At 33.6% G+C, this 18735-nt stretch overlaps 2 protein-coding genes across 4 annotated transcripts in view; both read left to right on the forward strand.

The window, feature by feature from the left end:
- The first annotated feature begins 6757 nt into the window (after positions 1-6757).
- Positions 6758-18735, forward strand: part of LOC136033042 (post-GPI attachment to proteins factor 3-like) — an 84627-nt gene continuing 72649 nt past the window's right edge. For 2 of the 3 annotated variants that reach the window (XM_065713615.1, XM_065713616.1), the window contains exon 1: positions 6758-6871. The gene's annotated coding sequence lies outside the window, so the exon portion shown is untranslated. The remainder of the gene's footprint in view (positions 6872-18735) is intronic. The other variant, XM_065713611.1, reaches the window with a different exon arrangement.
- LOC136032585 (uncharacterized) lies at positions 7337-7768 on the forward strand. Its single transcript, XM_065712855.1, has one exon. The coding sequence runs from the start codon at positions 7337-7339 to the stop codon at positions 7766-7768; it is 432 nt and encodes a 143-aa protein (XP_065568927.1).

The following is an 18735-nucleotide window of genomic DNA, read 5'->3' on the forward strand; positions in this document are numbered from 1 at the left end:
TAGTCGGTGAAAGTCTGAGGACAAAATTTAGGTTGAGGACGAAATTTAGGTTGAGGACGACTATTTAGGGACAACACAGACAGAATAACTAGGTGGTCACTACTAGCAATTGGCGGTAAATAATCATTACGAATGAGGGAATCAGTATCACGCAAAATGACAAGGTCTAACAGCGAGGGATTCTGATCAGCTCTATAGGGTGTAGGCTTATCGATAGTCTGATGAAGATAGTCTGATGATAGGCAAGATAAAAAAGGTAAGTCTCTACTATTAGATGAAATATGTCCAGTTCCTTCAACCCACTCAATTGCAGGAAAATTAAAATCTCCTGTGATTATTAACTCAAATGAGCTAGGAAGGGAAATTGAAGATGTCATTTCATCAATGATAGTTTTGAGGGCCAATTCACTATCTTCAAGGGAAGGAGCACTTGGACTTCAATAAACGCACCCAAGACGCAAATTTTTATTAGCAATGGAGATATCAAGCCATACACTTTCTATCAAAGATATATCAAGCATAGTAGGATTTACAACACTAACCTGGATAGCATCTCTTACATAAACACCAACTCCTCTTCGACAATTTGAATGCCCCAAGTTGCTAAATAGTTGATATCCCGAGATCTGTAGGGATGTTTCAGTAACCGCCAAAAATCTATGTTTCGGTAACAATTCAACAAAACTCGCAATATCTGCTGCTTCCTCCCTAAGAAGCACTTCGGATTCTAGAAGCTTATTTGTCAGACAGTCAACATTGCTTGAAAGAACACGGAAAGTATTTTCAGAAAGGGGCTTCTGACTCAGGAAATTTGGCTGTTGAGACTCAGAGGTAATATCAGATATAGTACTTGAAAAACTTGAATCCACTGAAATCTGACATGACACGAGCGAATTATTAGATATAAGATTTGAATTAACATTAGCAGAAATAGCTCTTAAATCGACATGGGAAACATTTGGAGAAGGATTGGATGAAGCTTCACAAGAAATATCAACTGACGATTTATCAAAACGAAGCACTGGGGAAACAAAACTATTTACATGAGGATGCGATGATATAACTAGGTTTCCATCGTGGATTGCTTTGGAGGGGACCGGGGTGGCGCTTCCCAACTGCGATGAGCAGCCTCGTTTTTTGGAACGATTTGGCCCTTGAAGATCATGAGGTTGGGCTCACCTGAGCTTATTCTTCTTTTCAACTCCTTAACTAAAGCCTTCCTCCTGTTTCTCTCTGTCTTGGATGCGTCACCACGAAATTGTATATCCTCGTGGAGCTCACGGGAGCGGTTGATGATTGACCTTTTGATGTCCAGGCTTGTGACAGTAAAAAGGACAGGAGGAGGGAGTGCAGATGGCAGAGAGTTAGTAGGGATCGGAAGTCTTCTCACATTATTGATGTGAACGTCTCTGAGCTTATACTTTTGATCAATATAAGACTTGATGAATAGTTGGTCATTGGGTTGCAGAGGGATCCCAAACGCAACAATGTTAAGGGCTCTACGGTGTCTGTCCATTTCTTCAGAAAAGTGGCGCTGGATCTCACTATCAAGATTCTGGGTAAGATTGGCTTTGATGCTTGTTGTCTCTTGAAGAACTACCGTCTAGACTTCGGAACACATTTCAGAGAGTGAGCATTTTTCGGACACCCGGGTTTCCAGTGCTGACACATGTGATTTTATCTCCCTGACAGTTTGTGAGATTTCAGCTTTTAATGATGTTTCCAAGTCTTTTAGAGATGCTTGGACAATTTCTTGAAAGGCTGCTTGAGATGGGATTTTATCAATAATCTCATTTTTCATGCTATCTATTGTAGCTTTTACAATATTTTCAACACTAGGATTTTGAGTATTAACAGATGTTGATCCGTATTTACATGCTGGGCACTTGATACAAATATCTACACGTCGGGAGATTTTCGTGATAAGCAGATATTCAGGTTCAGGCATGTCTAGACACTCGGTACATATCCACTTGTCACACCCATCACAAAGAATGGCATAAGAATCATTTTCTAATGCAATATTGCAGGCAAGACAATTGTCGGATCCTTTTTTCGGACTTATATGAGTCCTTTTTGGTCTTCTACTTGATGTGGCCTTAATTTCGCTAGGTGGCGGCATGATATGAGAAAAAATCGCTGGAAAAAAATGCGGGAAAAAAAAAGCTTTTCAGCCAACAGATATCAATTTATCACGGGGTTTTCGGAACTTGGGGGACCTGTGGGAAGCGCGGATACTCAAATCGCCTATCCCCAGCAGTTTAAGGATGAATATCCCGCCGGTACCAATACGGACCGTGTCCGAAAGCTTATTTCACAAAGAATGCTGCATCCAGATGCAGGGTTAATTCTGAATACTCAGTCCGAAAGCTGTTTTCGTCATTTGTTCTTTGAAGCTCAAATCTCTACTCAACAGCAACTCAGTAGTAGGAGAAGAAACAGAAATCAACCATCAGATTGAAAACAGCTTCTATGTAGCTCTTAATCACTTTGCTACTACTGCAAATTAAAGTACTGGACATGTTTTTGCTCTGTCTGATGGAGGAGCAATTTTTCTCCTACAGATAGGCCTAATGCATGCACAATTGTCAAGATTTTGTATAGCTTAGGTCAGACACTGGGTATATCTAGCATTTACCATAGTCTTTGGTAGGCCTATGCCTAACAATAAGTAAGGCCCAAGACTTTCTTATAATGTCAATCAAGATCGAAGGTCATCACTAGATTCAAGGATCAAATTTTCTCTGGCCCTTGAAATCTAGTGGTCATACAAATTGGGTGATCATTAGATTTGTAACATAGTACATATCCACTTATGCGCTAAATATACCTCTAGAGAAAATAAAATGTAAATGTCTCCATAACCATCTAGACCATATCTAGTAGGCTAATAGAACTGAGATTGTCTGTTGCCAAGCTGCTGCTAAGAATCAGAAACACAAAGAATTCAGAATAGAAAACTGTTGTTTTTATAGGCATTGATTATTTAGACCAATAAGATCTGTCATATATTTCACCAACTTTTAGCTGAATTCTTATGTTTTGAATTTGCTTTGCTAAAAAGTTGTCTTAAAAAGTGCCAAGTTTAGAGAGTTATGTTAATATTTTTTTGCTGATCAGAACAATTGTCTTTACAATTCTTTCCGTTAAAAGCATTTCAGAGAGTTTATAAGTGCACTATGGGCATATTGCAGTCTCAAATGAGCTTGTGGAAAACAAATAGGAAATATAATTTTTTCTTATTTTGCATTATTTCAAGACTAGAATATCACAGAACTAAGCTTTCATATTGCTTGTTGTATCTTAAGTAAATACAATTCCTGATGGAGTTTTGTTGATACCTGTCTTAAATTTACTTTGTTTAAATAAAATGCATATTGTTTATGGGTAGCAACTATGACTTGAGTTGTTTTTCAATATTTTCTTTTTTCAAACAATTGTTGTTCTGTGGTCACATTTGTGTTCTTTCCTAAGTGGCTGGCTCTCTAGCTTGAGAATCCTTGTCCAAAGGGCACAGGTTTAATTCCTGGCATTACCAGTTTATTTGGTTTTGGACAGGGATCAGTGATGTGACTCTGTCAGCTTGGCTAGAATTGGCCCAACTTTAAAAGGTTACCTAAAGAAATGTGGAGCAGGAAGGGCATGCAAAAGCATAGGATGGCTGGCCCCTAGCTTCCTATTGTACTTCGTGGCTAAAGGAACACCTGGTCCTTTACTGGCCTACTGACTTGGCCATATAAGCTTTCTTTTAAACTTATCAAACATAAGTACAAATCAATTTAAAGATTAAAAAACAATCATTTAGAATTCAAACAAGACAAATAAATAAATAAAAGTATCCCTTTATAACAATTTAATGAATTGTCACAAATTGTAGGTCACTCTTAAGATTGAAATGAACAAAGCTTCAATTATGAATCTGTTTTTTTTAACAGACTGAAGGGGCAAACCTTCAAGCTTTGACAAATTCAATCTTACTTTTGGGCTCTTTTCAATGGGAACTTTCTTTGGATTTTTCTTGACCAACTAAAAACAGTGGGGAAAGCATCAGGTAAAAGTGACTTAAGAGACTTCACAACATTTAGAAAAAGCTACATGCAACCTGATCTAAATGAGGATGCTATTGTAGAGTATCAAAGAGAAGTCTATACAGGTATATCCCAAATACAGTAAAGGCATATTACAAAGAACAAGAACAGGTTCATAGAATACCATAGAAGTGGTAAAGAAACAAGAAAATTGCAAAAGTTGAGATTATAAGATTAACAAGAAACTATGAAAATTGCAAGTACAGTACTAGCCTCCTTCAAACAGGACAAATAAGGGGATTCACACCCCAAAGCTCTGACTATTTTCAATCACACCTTTAGGAGCAAAAAAAAAAATAAATACATTTTTTCACATATGTCAAATATGACAGTTGACTCAGGAGTTAAGGGTCAGGGATTCAACACTCTGTGGTGCCACACATGGAAGGACCTTTGCTGTCATAAGCATTGTTAATCCTAGCACACACCCACACTCAAGTATAACATTCAGTAAAATCATAAACATCTTAAACAGCAAAAATAAAAGACTTTTTTTTTATTTTTGATAAAGACACTACAAGGCAAATATCAGGTTCATCAGCATGCTAAATTTGATGTGTCAATGATAAGATTTGTTAAATCTTTTCTGGGATCAAATGTGTTAGCTATAGATAACACAGACATTGCAATATCTATTTGTCCATCCATCTGTTTGATTGAAATTCTGAGACTATGACCCTAAGTCAAAAAAAGATAAGGCTTTTAAGTTTTTTTCATTGACCTTAGGTCAAATAGGGAAACAGGAGGGGCTTCTATAAACAAAAAGTAGAATTTTTTGTTGATTTGCTGAAGTCAGTGAAAGGAGTATAAAAATTTAAATGAAAGATGGAAAAAATGTACATAGCAAAATATCACCAAATTGGATCCTACTAGAATTTATCAGATTTGTTTATTTTAATTTCAAGCATAGGTAAGGTGCTGTCTTTGATATTTGACCAAGTTAAAAAAAAATCCTTTAGACCAAAAAGCTTTAAAATAAATTTGTGTCTGATACACAATATAGTTAAATATATGTAATTAAAGGAAAAGCTACCATATTTTTCATCCCTGGGAAATTAGTTTAAAGCCCTGTCCTGATTAGAAGAGGTAGCTCACATCAGGTTACTCAAACATAATTCTAACATAATTCTAAAGGAGCTAGACCATGGTTAAAATGCTAATACTGCACTGATACTTAGTGAATTATACTGCTACTTCACCTTATTTGCATTGTGATGTTAACAATGGGTTTGCAGCTTTAATGTGATGATTGCTTGAAGACAGGATTATCACCGTATTTAGGGCAGATCAATTTTACTTGAAAGAAAATCACTTGGTAAAATTCTAGTTGATTGATTTCTTGCTATCTCAAAAAGGGGTTATGTTAGGAAAATGAAACTTCCAGGGATGCATCTACAGGCTAAAGAATGTCCTGGGAAGGTATTTTGAAGTGCCTACCTCTACTCCTTCTCTCTCTAGAGGGCCCTGACCTTTGATGACCTTCAAAGTATGCGTTATAAAAGTGAAATACTGCAAAATAGATCTTCTGCTTGAATGAAGTACAACAAAATTGTTTTCAGCTTCACAACTTTGCTGAATCTAAATTTATAAGGTTTTAAAGATATGCCAATACATTTCCTAAATTTTGAAAAAAAAACATTGATATGGCTCAGAATTCTACTCATAACAGGAATTGCATTTTCAGAACTAAAGGCAGAGAAAAAGCAACAGGTAACTAAAAATTAAGATAAAATGTTGTTTTGTCAAAATTTCAATTTTGACAAACCTGTTAAAACTGTCAAACCTGTCATGTAGGCGAATTTCAGGGCTCTCTAGAGGGAAGAGTGGAGGTGGGTACTCTAGAACTCCTTCCCAGGATATACTTTAGCCTGTAGACCCACCCCTGAAAGTTTCATTTTCTTAACCTTACCCCTCTGTGAGATAACAAGAAGTCACTCAACTAGAATATTAACAATCACTTTATTAAACAACTATCAACAACTGCTGATATGTTATCACTCTGCTTAGAGATAACCTTTAGCAGGGCATGAGAAATTTTATGTTTTCTCTTTGTTTGAAACAGCTTAATTTTTTTGCTTCAAGAATAACAAAACAAGAAGTCAATGATCATTGTATTTAGCAGTTATCATAAAATTAAAGCTCTATGATCAAAGAACGAGGTGAAGATCTACATACTTAATGATAATAATCTAAAATCTGCTGATCACAAATGATTATTTTTTTAACTGAGATATTCTTAGCCACTTACATTGGAAGTTTTTTTTATCACACATTTCTGGAATTTGAAATCTCTCTGGAAACAGACCTTTCTTCCTTATGCTCTGGTCTTCCTTATGCTTGGATATGGATCGCCACTATCTTTCTTTAGTTTCTTCTAAAAAACCTCAGATAAATGCTGCAATTTCGTAGAATCTTTCGTAGGGTTTTTTGACGTCATAACCCTGCGATAATTACAGATGAAATTCTAGTCCGGACTGAGAATTCTTCGAAGAATTCCAGACGGATGTGAAATTAATTCTGCCTACTTGAGCTTTCGGACACGCTCACGGCTCTTCGTGTTTGTTATCGCTCTCTTCTGCACAGGGTTCCCCAAATGCAGAAAATAAACGATTCAGCTTACGTAATCTGTGGCTTTATAAAAAAACAAAACAGATACTTCGCAAATTTAGACCGGCAACACTGTATAGGTAAATAATGAAGAACGGGAAGATGTGCAATTCCCTGGAGAATTGAAAATAAAATGAATTGCCCAAAAGTCTAAATATATCGATCACAGCACTGAGGTAGGTCCCTTAAATCAACACCTAGGGTAACACAAGACCAGGGAAAAATGCAAAAAACAAAGAAAAACAGTTTTATCTCACAGTTTAATACATATATATCTAGGGTTCAAATTTATACAGCCACATGGATTTGTTGTTGTTGTTGTTTTTTGTTGTTATAAACAATATAAAAAAAGGCATCTAATGGTATATTAATTTTATTGGTAAGTCAGTTATATGAACTGTCATAGTTTTACTATTTATGAATTTACTATATAAAAGATTTCCATAAATAATGGAAATGATCCGATCTGCTTAAGAATTTATAAAAATTATAGAAATGCCCTGAATAAATTACTGAGAAATGCAAAAAAAAAATATTTCGTAAATAAATTCACTGAGACTTGTGGTAACCCTGCAAAAACATGGAAAATAATTAAAAGTGTGATATCGACAGAAAACTCTATTATTCCCGATGAAGTAGTAATGCAGAATGGCCTACCAACGAAGGAACCCGAAGAGATATGTAATGCTGTTTCCAAACATTTTGCTAATATTGGCGTAGATTTATCTTCCCGTATAGTATCTTCTGATGATGATCCTCCCTTGGAATTTTTTATGATGACTCCAATTGATATTTCTATGTATATGAGACCCTTCTCTCGTGATGAAGTAGAGAAAATTATCTTTGGGATGAAAAATACATCGGCAGGTAGTGATTCACTCAATCTTCTGGTGTTAAAAATAGCATTTCCTTATGTTGCTGATATTCTTACTTCTCTCATTAATTTGTGCTTGAAACAGGGAACGTTTCCTGATTGCTTGAAAATTGCTAAGATTACCCCTGTTTTTAAAGGCGGTAATAAGAATGATATAGGAAATTATCAGCCTATCTCAGTCTTACCTGTTATTTCTTGACTGCTAGAAAAGTGTATTAACACTAGAGTTTATGATCATTTGGAACTGCATAATCTGTTAAATCCAATTCAATTTGGCTTCAGAAAAGGGAGAACCACAGAGATGGCATTATCATATATAACTTCAATAATCAATGGAGCTCTTGATAATAAGCTTAGAGTAGCGGGTCTGTTTCTTGATTTGGTTAAGGCATTTGACACTGTTGACCACCAATTACTACTTTGAAAATGTGAATTTTATGGACTAAGAGGGGCTACTTTAGCTTTGATTTGTGATTATCTCCAAAATAGAGAGCATTATGTTCACATTAATGGATTTTCTTCAAGTAAGAGTCTTGTTAAATATGGTATCCCCCAGGGTTCTGTGTTAGGGCCTACTCTTTTTTTGATTTTTATAAATGATCTGCCAAATGCTGTTGCAACTACTTCTAGAATAGGGGATATAGTGAATCCTGCACCTTTGGGAACCAGGATCACTACACCCTTATTTGCTGATGATGCGACATTGATGTGTGTTGCCTCAACTGAACAACAACTTACCTCAACAATTAATGCAGCAATGACTATGACATGTCTTTGGTTGAAGATAAACCGCCTTGACCTAAATATAAATAAGTCAAATTTTGTTATTTTTTCATGGTCCCCAAATTATTATCCTTGGATTATGGAAATAGCTACACCAAAGGGAATTGTTAAGCAGTCAAAGTCCGTTAAGTACCTTGGGATTATTTTTGACGAAATTTTATCATTTAAGTGCCATGTAAAAGCTATAAGTAGAATATTATCGCGGAATTTAGGAATTATCCGTAAACTAAAACATTTATTTCCTTCAAATGTTATATGGATATTATATTTTTCTCTGATTCATCCGTATATTTTGTATTGCTCGTCTGTATGGCTTGGGACATTCCCCTCAATACTTTGCCCAATCCATGTACTGCAGAATAATGCCATTAGATCACTTTGTCAAATAGGGAACCGGGATTTGGTCAGGTCAACGTATAGTATGATAAATATAATGCCTGCAGCCAGATTGCGTGATTTTTATACACTGGTTTTTATGTATAAGTACCATTATGGATGCGTTCCAGAATGTTTTACAGGAAGTTTTCGGGATAGGTCTAATATTCATGATCATAGAACTCGAACAAGTGGAGATATTGAGGTTCCTCGCCTAGTTTCAAGTAGGACTGCTTTTTCAATTATTTATAGAGGGGCTAAGCTATGGAATAAGCTTGTTCCAAGTATTAAAGAATTGCCCATTAAGCAATTTAAGGCTGTGCTGCGTGTGGGGTTTCTTGGTAGGTATACCTTTGAAATAGATTGAGATTGATTGATTTAGTATTGAAAATAATTGTTTATTGTTTCTTTTTCTTTTGTTTTCTTTTTTTGCTTCGGGATCATGATATTATGTTGTTTGATTGTGTATGAGTTATTTATATAAATTTTTTTTTCTTGGTACACGGTTTCACCTTTCTGCTCATTTTAGATTAACTCATTGTTTTTCTGTTTTTGTTCTTTTTTTCTTCTATTTTTTGTTCTTTTTGTTAGTAACACACCCTCGCAAGCAACGCTTTTGGTGTGCTACCGATTGATTTTGTCTGTGTTATTTCCTTTGGTTAATAAATTAATACTACTACTATTCAATATGATTTGGTTAGTGCAACAAAAAACAAAAAGTTCTTCATAGTAATGAATGGCAAGTAAATAATGATTCTTGTAAATAACAAAGTATAAAATCCTAACTATTGATAACATTCAATCAAAGAATTAGCTTTTTGTGGTGATCCTAAGTTTGTATTTGTTTATTAGTAATTAGTGCACAAGAAAGTTCATATAATTATAGAAAGCTTCTTAATAAGGGGCAATTTCAGTAAAAAATATGCTGTCAACTTTTGCTTGCATTGAAAGAGTACCCAAGCACTGATATAAGAAGCAAATATAATCAGAAATGTTTGCTCTGAATAGAATGCTGGGAATTCCTGTATTTTCCCCCTGAATAAATACATTTTTGTGTTTTATTTTCATTTCTTTTTCCAGGAGTGATTATATTTATCTGGTTGTCACTTTGAAAAAGATCTAATTTTTTATAGTTATGAAGTAGAAAGGTGTCAAATATGTTGGTTTTTGGCATTTAAAATTAAATTAAAACTATTGAATTAAAATTTTTTATTTAATTTTCTTTATCTTAGTTTTAGTGTTTACTTTTAACAAACTTCTTCAATAATGCATTACTTTTTATAAACACTGAGTAGTCTAAAGGCAGTAAGATCTTGGTGTTTAATAGCCCAGTTCAAAGCTGTCAATATTGTTAAAAAATATTGTCTAGTGCTTCAGCATTGCTCAGTTTGTATCTTAGTTTTTTTTTTTTAAGTAGGCTATTGTTTTGTGTATTTTTACTATTCACTTACTTTTTTAATTCAATATTCCCAAAAAAGTTTTACCTTAGCACCCTTAGCCTCAGTAATAGTAGTAGTTATAAGAGTAGCATCAATAGTAGTATTATGTGTATACTGTCTTCTGGTTAGTTCAACATCCTCTTCAGTAAGACCTGAAAGTTTCATGTTAATACCCTAAAAATGAATAGTATCAGTAATCAAATTTGTAATAGCAATAGTAGTAGTGTGCTCCCAATGCCTCTTTGTTAGTTCAACATCTCCCTCAAGATACCCTGAAAGAGTCAATTCAAAGCTTTAAACCATTTGTAAGATATTGCTGAAGTGCCCTTTTGACAACCTGGATGCAAATAGTGTTTTTTTTATTTAATGTAACACTAAACATTTCTTGCATACCTCAACTTGATAGCCCTAGTAGTATTAGTAGCAGTAGTAGTAATATTAGCCATAGTAGTTGAAGCAGTTGTAGTAGTATTCATTTAGTGCCTTTTGGTTTTTCAATATCCCTGCAACATGCACATGTTTCAATATATGCTTTAAGATGTTCCTGAGATATTGGTGATGGCTGATTCTATCTGATAATGTAAAATGTCAACCTGACAGTTTTTGTCTGGTGAAGCTTGGTTCCTTGGTATTCCAAAAAAGCAGGCAAATTAATCTCATTATCCTTTCCTTACCCTGTTATGATAACCCATGCTTGAGGGACCATAGTCCCCCCCCAAGAAAAAGTGAAAGGAAGAATTAAAAGACATAAAATATAAAATAAATCCTATTGGATATTCCAGACTATATATTCTACACAAAAATGTCCATGTACTCATATTATGATGTAGTCCATCTAGTGTATTGCTGAGTTGCATAAGGTTGTATGCATATGAAATAAAGCTAAAGTCAATAGAATTGATAAAAATGAGTCTCTTATATACCAGGTAGCACAACTAAAAATAAATAGGCTTAATTCAGATCCTTGTTTAGCCTGTGTAAGCAGTTGGATTGATCCCAGTAATCTTTGTTTTTATGTCCCACATTTGGCATCTATTCCAAGCACTAAATAAAATACTCTGTGTAAATACCAATCTTGGAGACCAGTACTATCCTTGGATCAACTTATGATTCTAACATTACAAGTCAGGATTAGGAGTGTGTCACAAGTCAAACATAGTCCAGAGGTCAAAAAGACAATATATATATATATATATATATATATATATATATATATATATATATATATAAAGCACTATTACAGTCAAGATTATTTTCCAAAATTCGCTTCAGCAATAAATGAGCAAAGCTTTATCTAAGGTTTTACTCAACACCATGGTGTTTTAGTCCTGCTAGTGCACAGCTTTCAAAGTAAGGACTCAAAATATTCTTTAGCACTTTGACAAAACTTAGAAGATAATAATTGGCCTATAAGATATGTAGTCTGAAGGATTCTTGCCTTTTCCCAGCACATTAGTTCTACAACTGTAACAAAAGTTATCCTAGACTAATCCTTGGGAAATACAAATTCCTATTATCTAGAACAAATAAACAAATAACTTTGCTCCAATTCATCAGGTATGAAGGACTCTTCTATCCTTACTGGGGACTTTAGTGGAGTTGAGGCTCTCAGCAGCTTCAAGACAACATGAGGGTGAAATTACAATAGGACTATGCTGGTTATGAAAAAACGCAATATTTTCTGCTAGTTGGTGACCAAACCGCTCTGCAGCCCAAATGATATTCTAGCCTTTGGAAGGTTTTCATGGGTCTTTTATCTTCCTTTCCCAATCACTGCCATTCCCCTATACACCGTTTGAATTAATTATGCCCAGTGGCATCAATTCACAAATACATGAGACGGTTTAGAGAAAATATATTTTCCAGATCTGTAGAGTGAGGGTTAATTTTGCTGTTTTATTTTATTTTTTCCATAGAAAATACCCTCCCCCCCAAAGAAAAAGAATACAACCAAAAAAAATTTGACACTATTACTACTACTACTACTATCTGTAAATGCAACCATTGAATATCAGCTTGTTATTGAAATCTCTTTTACATTCTATTAATTTGTTTTAAAGGGTTAGATAAACAAAGGCTAACCCTTTTGTATTTGACACACTAAACTGAGATACGTCTTGCATACTTACCAGTGACTTGATAGGTGATGAAATAACAACACAGTTTGTTCATGTGAAAGTAAAAAAAGCCATTAAAACTTAATTTTTCTGTTTATAATGGAGGTACTCCCTCTTCAATCCCTTGTGTTTTTTGCTGAAGTTTTGTAGTGCTTCAAAGATAATATTCAGTCCAATCCAACAGATTTTGAGTTCAAGAAGTCATGCAGTCATTCTTAGAGAATCAGGGCAAAAAGTGAAACTCTAGCAAAGAAAGGAGCAGCTTTCTTAGATAAGGAATTTTTTCAGTTTGTTTTATTTATTTTTGCTCTTTCCATCACTACTAACACGATTTACTTTTTAATTTACAGTTTGTTACCCCAATCTGTTTGATTTGTGACTATAGCCTTGCATAGCATGAATTGTTGGATTCCATGGGATTTGAGTTCAAAATCTTAATCTGTAAGGATTGAAAAACAATTGAAAAAACAAAAGTAATAAATATCACGTAATTAAAACGTATCAGGTCATTCCTGGATGCTGAGAACTGCAATATTTAGAGTCTTAAACTTAAATACTTAGAGTTGTCATCACTCCCACTCTCAGACATGATGTTATCTCAAATCAATCAAACCAACTACTATCCTGCTCCTAGCCCCATGAGAAACCAACCCACCATGAAAAATGAAGAATAAAAAACTATTTTTTGCTTTTTTCATGCTTATAAATTAACTTTTACTCTTTTTAAATGATGCAAGGGATTCCACATCATTGCGCATATTATATTTTGGAGCAAAATATTGTTGGGATAATGGGTATATGGAGGTTCGAATGATTATGCTGGTTATGCTGGTCAGAGATAGGTCAAGATAATGTTTTAAATGACGCATATACATAGAATTTGAGGATTGATGAGGATTGATTCAAATATAGAGTTTGAGGATTAAGGATGAGAATGCTCAAGGATTGAGCATATATATATATATATATATATATATATATATATATATATATATATATATATATATATATATATATATATATATATATATATATATATATAATCTAGCTGTTGGGGTGGCGCTTCGCGCCACCCCAACACCTAGTTGGTGGGGGCGCTTCGCGCCCCCCCCCAAGCCCCCCCGCGCGCGTAAGTCGTTACGCGCCATAATAGTTACGCGCCATGATACGTCCCTATGTCCCACCTGTGAATATAGATATATATATATATATATATATATATAATGGTTTTAACTACGTAAAACTTGCGAATATACAACATTCTTTGCTGTCCCATTGTCTTTGCATATAAATAGATTGTCAGGTTTACCGACTCTTGAACATGCAACATATAATGGTCCATGGGAAAACAATCTGTATTCAGATCTATACCTCATGATTCTAATGATTGCCCTTGAGCTTTGTTGATGGTGATTGCTAATCGACCACTCCCTGTCCTTGTGTCCCGGTCGTCATTTACATCCCCCTGTTTCCCCCGGTGTCCCCGTTGTAGTTGTGTCCCTGTGTCCCGGTCGTCATTTATATTCCCTGTGTCCCGGTCGTCATTTGTATCCCGGTGTCCCGGTCTGTATATACATTCGTTTTTTAGTTTTGTTTTTCTCCTTTATTTTTTTCCTTTTTTTCTTTTTTAGCTTATTTAGATTTTTAGATTTTTTAGTTTTTTTATTAGTTTTTAGTTTTTTTTTCTTTTTAGTTTTTTTGTCCCGGTCGTCATTTATATCCCCCTGTTTCCCCCGGTGTCCCCGTTGTAGTTGTGTCCCTGTGTCCCGGTCGTCATTTATATTCCCTGTGTCCCGGTCGTCATTTGTATCCCGGTGTACCGGTCTGTATATACATTCGTTTTTTAGTTTTGTTTTTCTCCTTTATTTTTTTCCTTTTTTTTTCTTTTTTAGTTTATTTAGATTTTTAGATTTTTTAGTTTTTTTATTAGTTTTTAGTTTTTTTTTCTTTTTAGTTTTTTTGTAGTTTTTACCTTCTTTTTAGTTTTGCTAATTTTTTTTTTTACTTATGTCCTGGTCGTCATTTATACTCCCTGTGTCCCGGTGCTTTGTTGATTGCTAATCGAACATTCCTTTTGTCCTGGTCGCTTTCTCTTTGAGTGTCGTCATTTATTTTTTTCTTTTTTAGTTCTTTTATTGGTTTTTACCTTTATGTTAGCTTATTTTTCAGTTTTTTCCTTTTTTTTAGTTTTTTTTTATTTTTTATTTTTTTTAGTTTTTTACCTTTTTTTAGTTTTTTTAGTTTTTTTAGTTTTTTAGCTTTTTTACTTTTTTTATTAGTTTTTAGTTTTTTTGTAGTTTTTGCCTTTTTTTAGTTTTTTCAGTTTTTTTTTAGTTTTTTATTGTTTTTTACCTTTATTTTAGCTTATTTTTCAGTTTTTTCCTTTTTTTAGTTTTTTTTAGTTTTTAGTTTTTTTAGTTTTTTACCTTTTTTTAGTTTTTTTAGTTTTTTAGCTTTTTTATTTTTTTTATTAGTTTTTAGTTTTTTTTTGTAGTTTTTGCCTTTTTTTTAGTTTTTTTAGTTTTTTAGCTTTTTTATTAGTTTTTAGTTTTTTTTGTAGTTTTTGCCTTTTTTTAGTTTTTTTAGTTTTTTAGCTTTTTTATTTTTTTTATTAGTTTTTAGTTTTTTTTGTAGTTTTTGCCTTTTTTTAGTTTTTTCAGTTTTGACGTCACCTGATCCAGTTTTTTCAGGTGACGTCACCTGATCCACGATCCACAGATCCACAGACAACTTATTTTTATATATATAGATAGTTTTTTTTTTTTTTACTTATGTCCTGGTCGTCATTTATACTCCCTGTGTCCCGGTGCTTTGTTGATTGCTAATCGAACATTCCTTTTGTCCTGGTCGCTTTCTCTTTGAGTTTCGTCATTTATTTTTTTCTTTTTTAGTTCTTTTAGTTTTTACCTTTTTTAGTTTTTTTTAGTTTTTTAGATGAAAATTTTTTTTAGTTTTTTCCTTTTTTTCTTTTTAGTTTTTTATTGGTTTTTACCTTTATTTTAGCTTATTTTTCAGTTTTTTCCTTTTTTTTAGTTTTTTTTATTTTTTATTTTTTTTAGTTTTTTACCTTTTTTTAGTTTTTTTAGTTTTTTTAGTTTTTTAGCTTTTTTACTTTTTTTTATTAGTTTTTAGTTTTTTTTTGTAGTTTTTGCCTTTTTTTAGTTTTTTCAGTTTTTTTTTTAGTTTTTTTATTGGTTTTTACCTTTATTTTAGCTTATTTTTCAGTTTTTTCCTTTTTTTTAGTTTTTTTTTAGTTTTTAGTTTTTTTAGTTTTTTACCTTTTTTTAGTTTTTTTAGTTTTTTTAGTTTTTTTAGTTTTTTAGCTTTTTTATTTTTTTATTAGTTTTTAGTTTTTTTTGTAGTTTTTGCCTTTTTTTAGTTTTTTTAGTTTTTTAGCTTTTTTATTAGTTTTTAGTTTTTTTGTAGTTTTTGCCTTTTTTTAGTTTTTTTAGTATTTTAGCTTTTTTATTTTTTTTATTAGTTTTTAGTTTTTTTTGTAGTTTTTGCCTTTTTTTAGTTTTTTCAGTTTTGACGTCACCTGATCCAGTTTTTTCAGGTGACGTCACCTGATCCATCCATCCACAGACAGACAGACAACTTATTTTTATATATATAGATAGATATAGTATATATATATATATATATATAATATATTATATATATATATATATATATATATATATATAAATATATTTTATATATATATATATATATATATATATATAAATAAGTTGTGTGTGTGGGTCTGTCGGGTGACGTCATGTTTGCGTGTTGACTGACGTCATGTTTTCGACTGACGAAATTACAGACCGGGACATCGGGACACAAATGACGACCGGGACACCGGCACATAGGGAATGTAAATGACGACCAGGACACTCAAAGAGAAAGCGACCGGGACACGAGGAATGTTCGATTAGCAATCACCATCAACAAAGCACCAGGACACAAATGACGACCGGGACACAGGGAGTATAAATAACGACCAGGACATAAGAAAAAAAAAACTAAAAAAAAGTAAAAACTACAAAAAAACTAAAAAAAAAAACTAAAAACTAATAAAAAAAATAAAAAAGCTAAAAAACTAAAAAAAAGAAAAAAAGAAAAAAAAAGAAAAAAAGGAAAAAAATGAAAAATAAAGGAGAAAAATAAAACTAAAAAAAAATAAAAATAAAATAAAAACTAAAAAGAAAAAAAGGGGAAAAATACAAAAATTTATTTCATCATATACCATTTCAAAAAGGAATGTGTACACAGACCGGGACACCGGGATACAAATGACGACCGGGACACAGGGAATATAAATGACGACCGGGACACAGGGACACAACTACAACGGGGACGCCGGGGGGCACAGGGGGATATATAAATGACGACGGGGACACAGGGAATGTTCGATTAGCAATCACCATCAACAAAGCTCAAGGGCAATCATTAGAATCATGAGGTATAACTAAAAAAAAGGTAAAAAACTAAAAACTAAAGAAAAGACCAATTCAAAAACGAATGTATTTACAGACCGGGACACCGGGACACAAATGACGACCGAGACACCGGGACACAAGGAATATAAATGACGCCCAGGACACTCAAAGAGAAATCACAGACTGGGACACCGGGATACAAATGACGACTGGGACACAGGGAATATAAATGATGACCGGGCCACAGGGACACAACTACAACGGGGACGCCGGGGGGCACAGGGGGATATATAAATGACGATGGCGACACAGGGAATGGTCGATTAGCAATCACCATCAGCAAAGCTCAAGTGCAATCATTAGAATCATGAGGTATAGATCTGAATACGGATTGTTTTCCCATGGACCATTATATGTTGCATGTTCAAGAGTCGGTAAACCTGACAATCTATTTATATACACAGACAATGGGACAGCAAAGAATGTTGTATATTCGCAAGTTTTACGTAGTTAAAAATATATATATATATATCTATCTATATTCACAGGTGGGACATATATTTGTATTGTATCTATCTATCTATCTATCTATATAAAAACGAGTTGTGTGTATGCATGTTGTGTGTATATGCACAACGAGTTGTGTATATATATATATATATATATATATATATATATATATATATATATATATATATATATATATATATATATATATATATATATATATATATATATATATATATATATATATATATATACTAATTGTTGGGGTGGCGCTTCGCGCCACCCCGACAGCGCGCGTAAGTCGTTACGCGCCATTGTAGTTGTGTCCCTGTGTACCACCTATGAATACAGATAGATTTATATGTGTTTTGAACGACGTAAAACTTGCGAATATACAACATTCTTGGCTTTCCCATTGTCTGTGCATATACAAAGCCTTATGTACCTATAATGACGTCATATGCAAACGTTCTTTTTACAAACAAACAAACATGCATACACACAACTCGTTTTTATATAGATAGATAGATAGATAGATACAATACAAATTAACTGCGTAAAACTTGCGAAAATACAACATTCTTCGCTGTCCAATTGTCGCTGCATATAAATAGATTGTCAGGTTTACCGACCCTCGAACATGCAACGTACAATTGTCCATGAGAAAAACAATCATTATTAAGATCTATACCACATTTTTCTAATGATTGACCTTAAGCTTTGTTGATGGTGATTGCAAATGCTAATCGAATTGGGAATTGCAATCTTTTAATTTGAAAAGGCAGATCCGTTGGAATCATGGGAATGCGAGGAATAAGAACAGCCTCACCCTCAAAAGGCCCTGTCAAGATTGTGGCCTCTATTACGTTTTCCATTTTTTTTTTTTTTTTTACGGCAAGTCGCGTGCCATTGCAAAGCTTTGGTGGGTTTGTGTTACGTAACAATATTATTGGTATGCCTATTTTTAGTTGTTGCAGGTATGGTGGAAACCATGAAAGATCCACGGAATTTAAAAATTCAGATGGATAATTAACCGCCTCATTTGGTTCCAAAACTGTGTCGACTGACTTGTAAAGGACTGCTTGGTCTCGAATCTTGGTCAAAACAATATTGTTGATTTCGTGGACGTCTATATTTTTGGGTGCAAGAATCGCTCTTTCACTTAGCCATTTATTGTTTTTATAATTATTTAGAATATTCGGAAATACTTTTTCAATCAATTCATTTTTGGACGTCACTAAATTACAGAATTCAGCAGGTAGTTGTATACGTCCTGAAATTGAGTCTACTGGGAGCTTTCCGTTTCCAATTGCCAGCAATTGATCTGAAAATGTTTGACCAGAGTCATCGTTTTGCAATCGGACACGCATATTTGTAGTTAATTTTAATGTCTTTACGTGTGCCCATAAATTAGACTTTTTCAGGCAAGCATTCATTTCGTCTGCAGGGGTTGATCTAGGTATTATAGGTAATGTTTGCCTGAAATCTCCCGCAATCAATATTAATCTGCTTCCAAAGGGT

The sequence above is a fragment of the Artemia franciscana genome, chromosome 11 (assembly GCF_032884065.1).
Source record: "Artemia franciscana chromosome 11, ASM3288406v1, whole genome shotgun sequence".
Lineage (NCBI taxonomy): Eukaryota > Metazoa > Arthropoda > Branchiopoda > Anostraca > Artemiidae > Artemia > Artemia franciscana.

What these genes read in the sequence shown, in the direction of transcription:
- LOC136032585 (XM_065712855.1), top strand. Translation starts at nt 7,337, where the DNA reads ATGCAGAATGGCCTACCAACGAAGGAACCCGAAGAGATATGTAATGCT.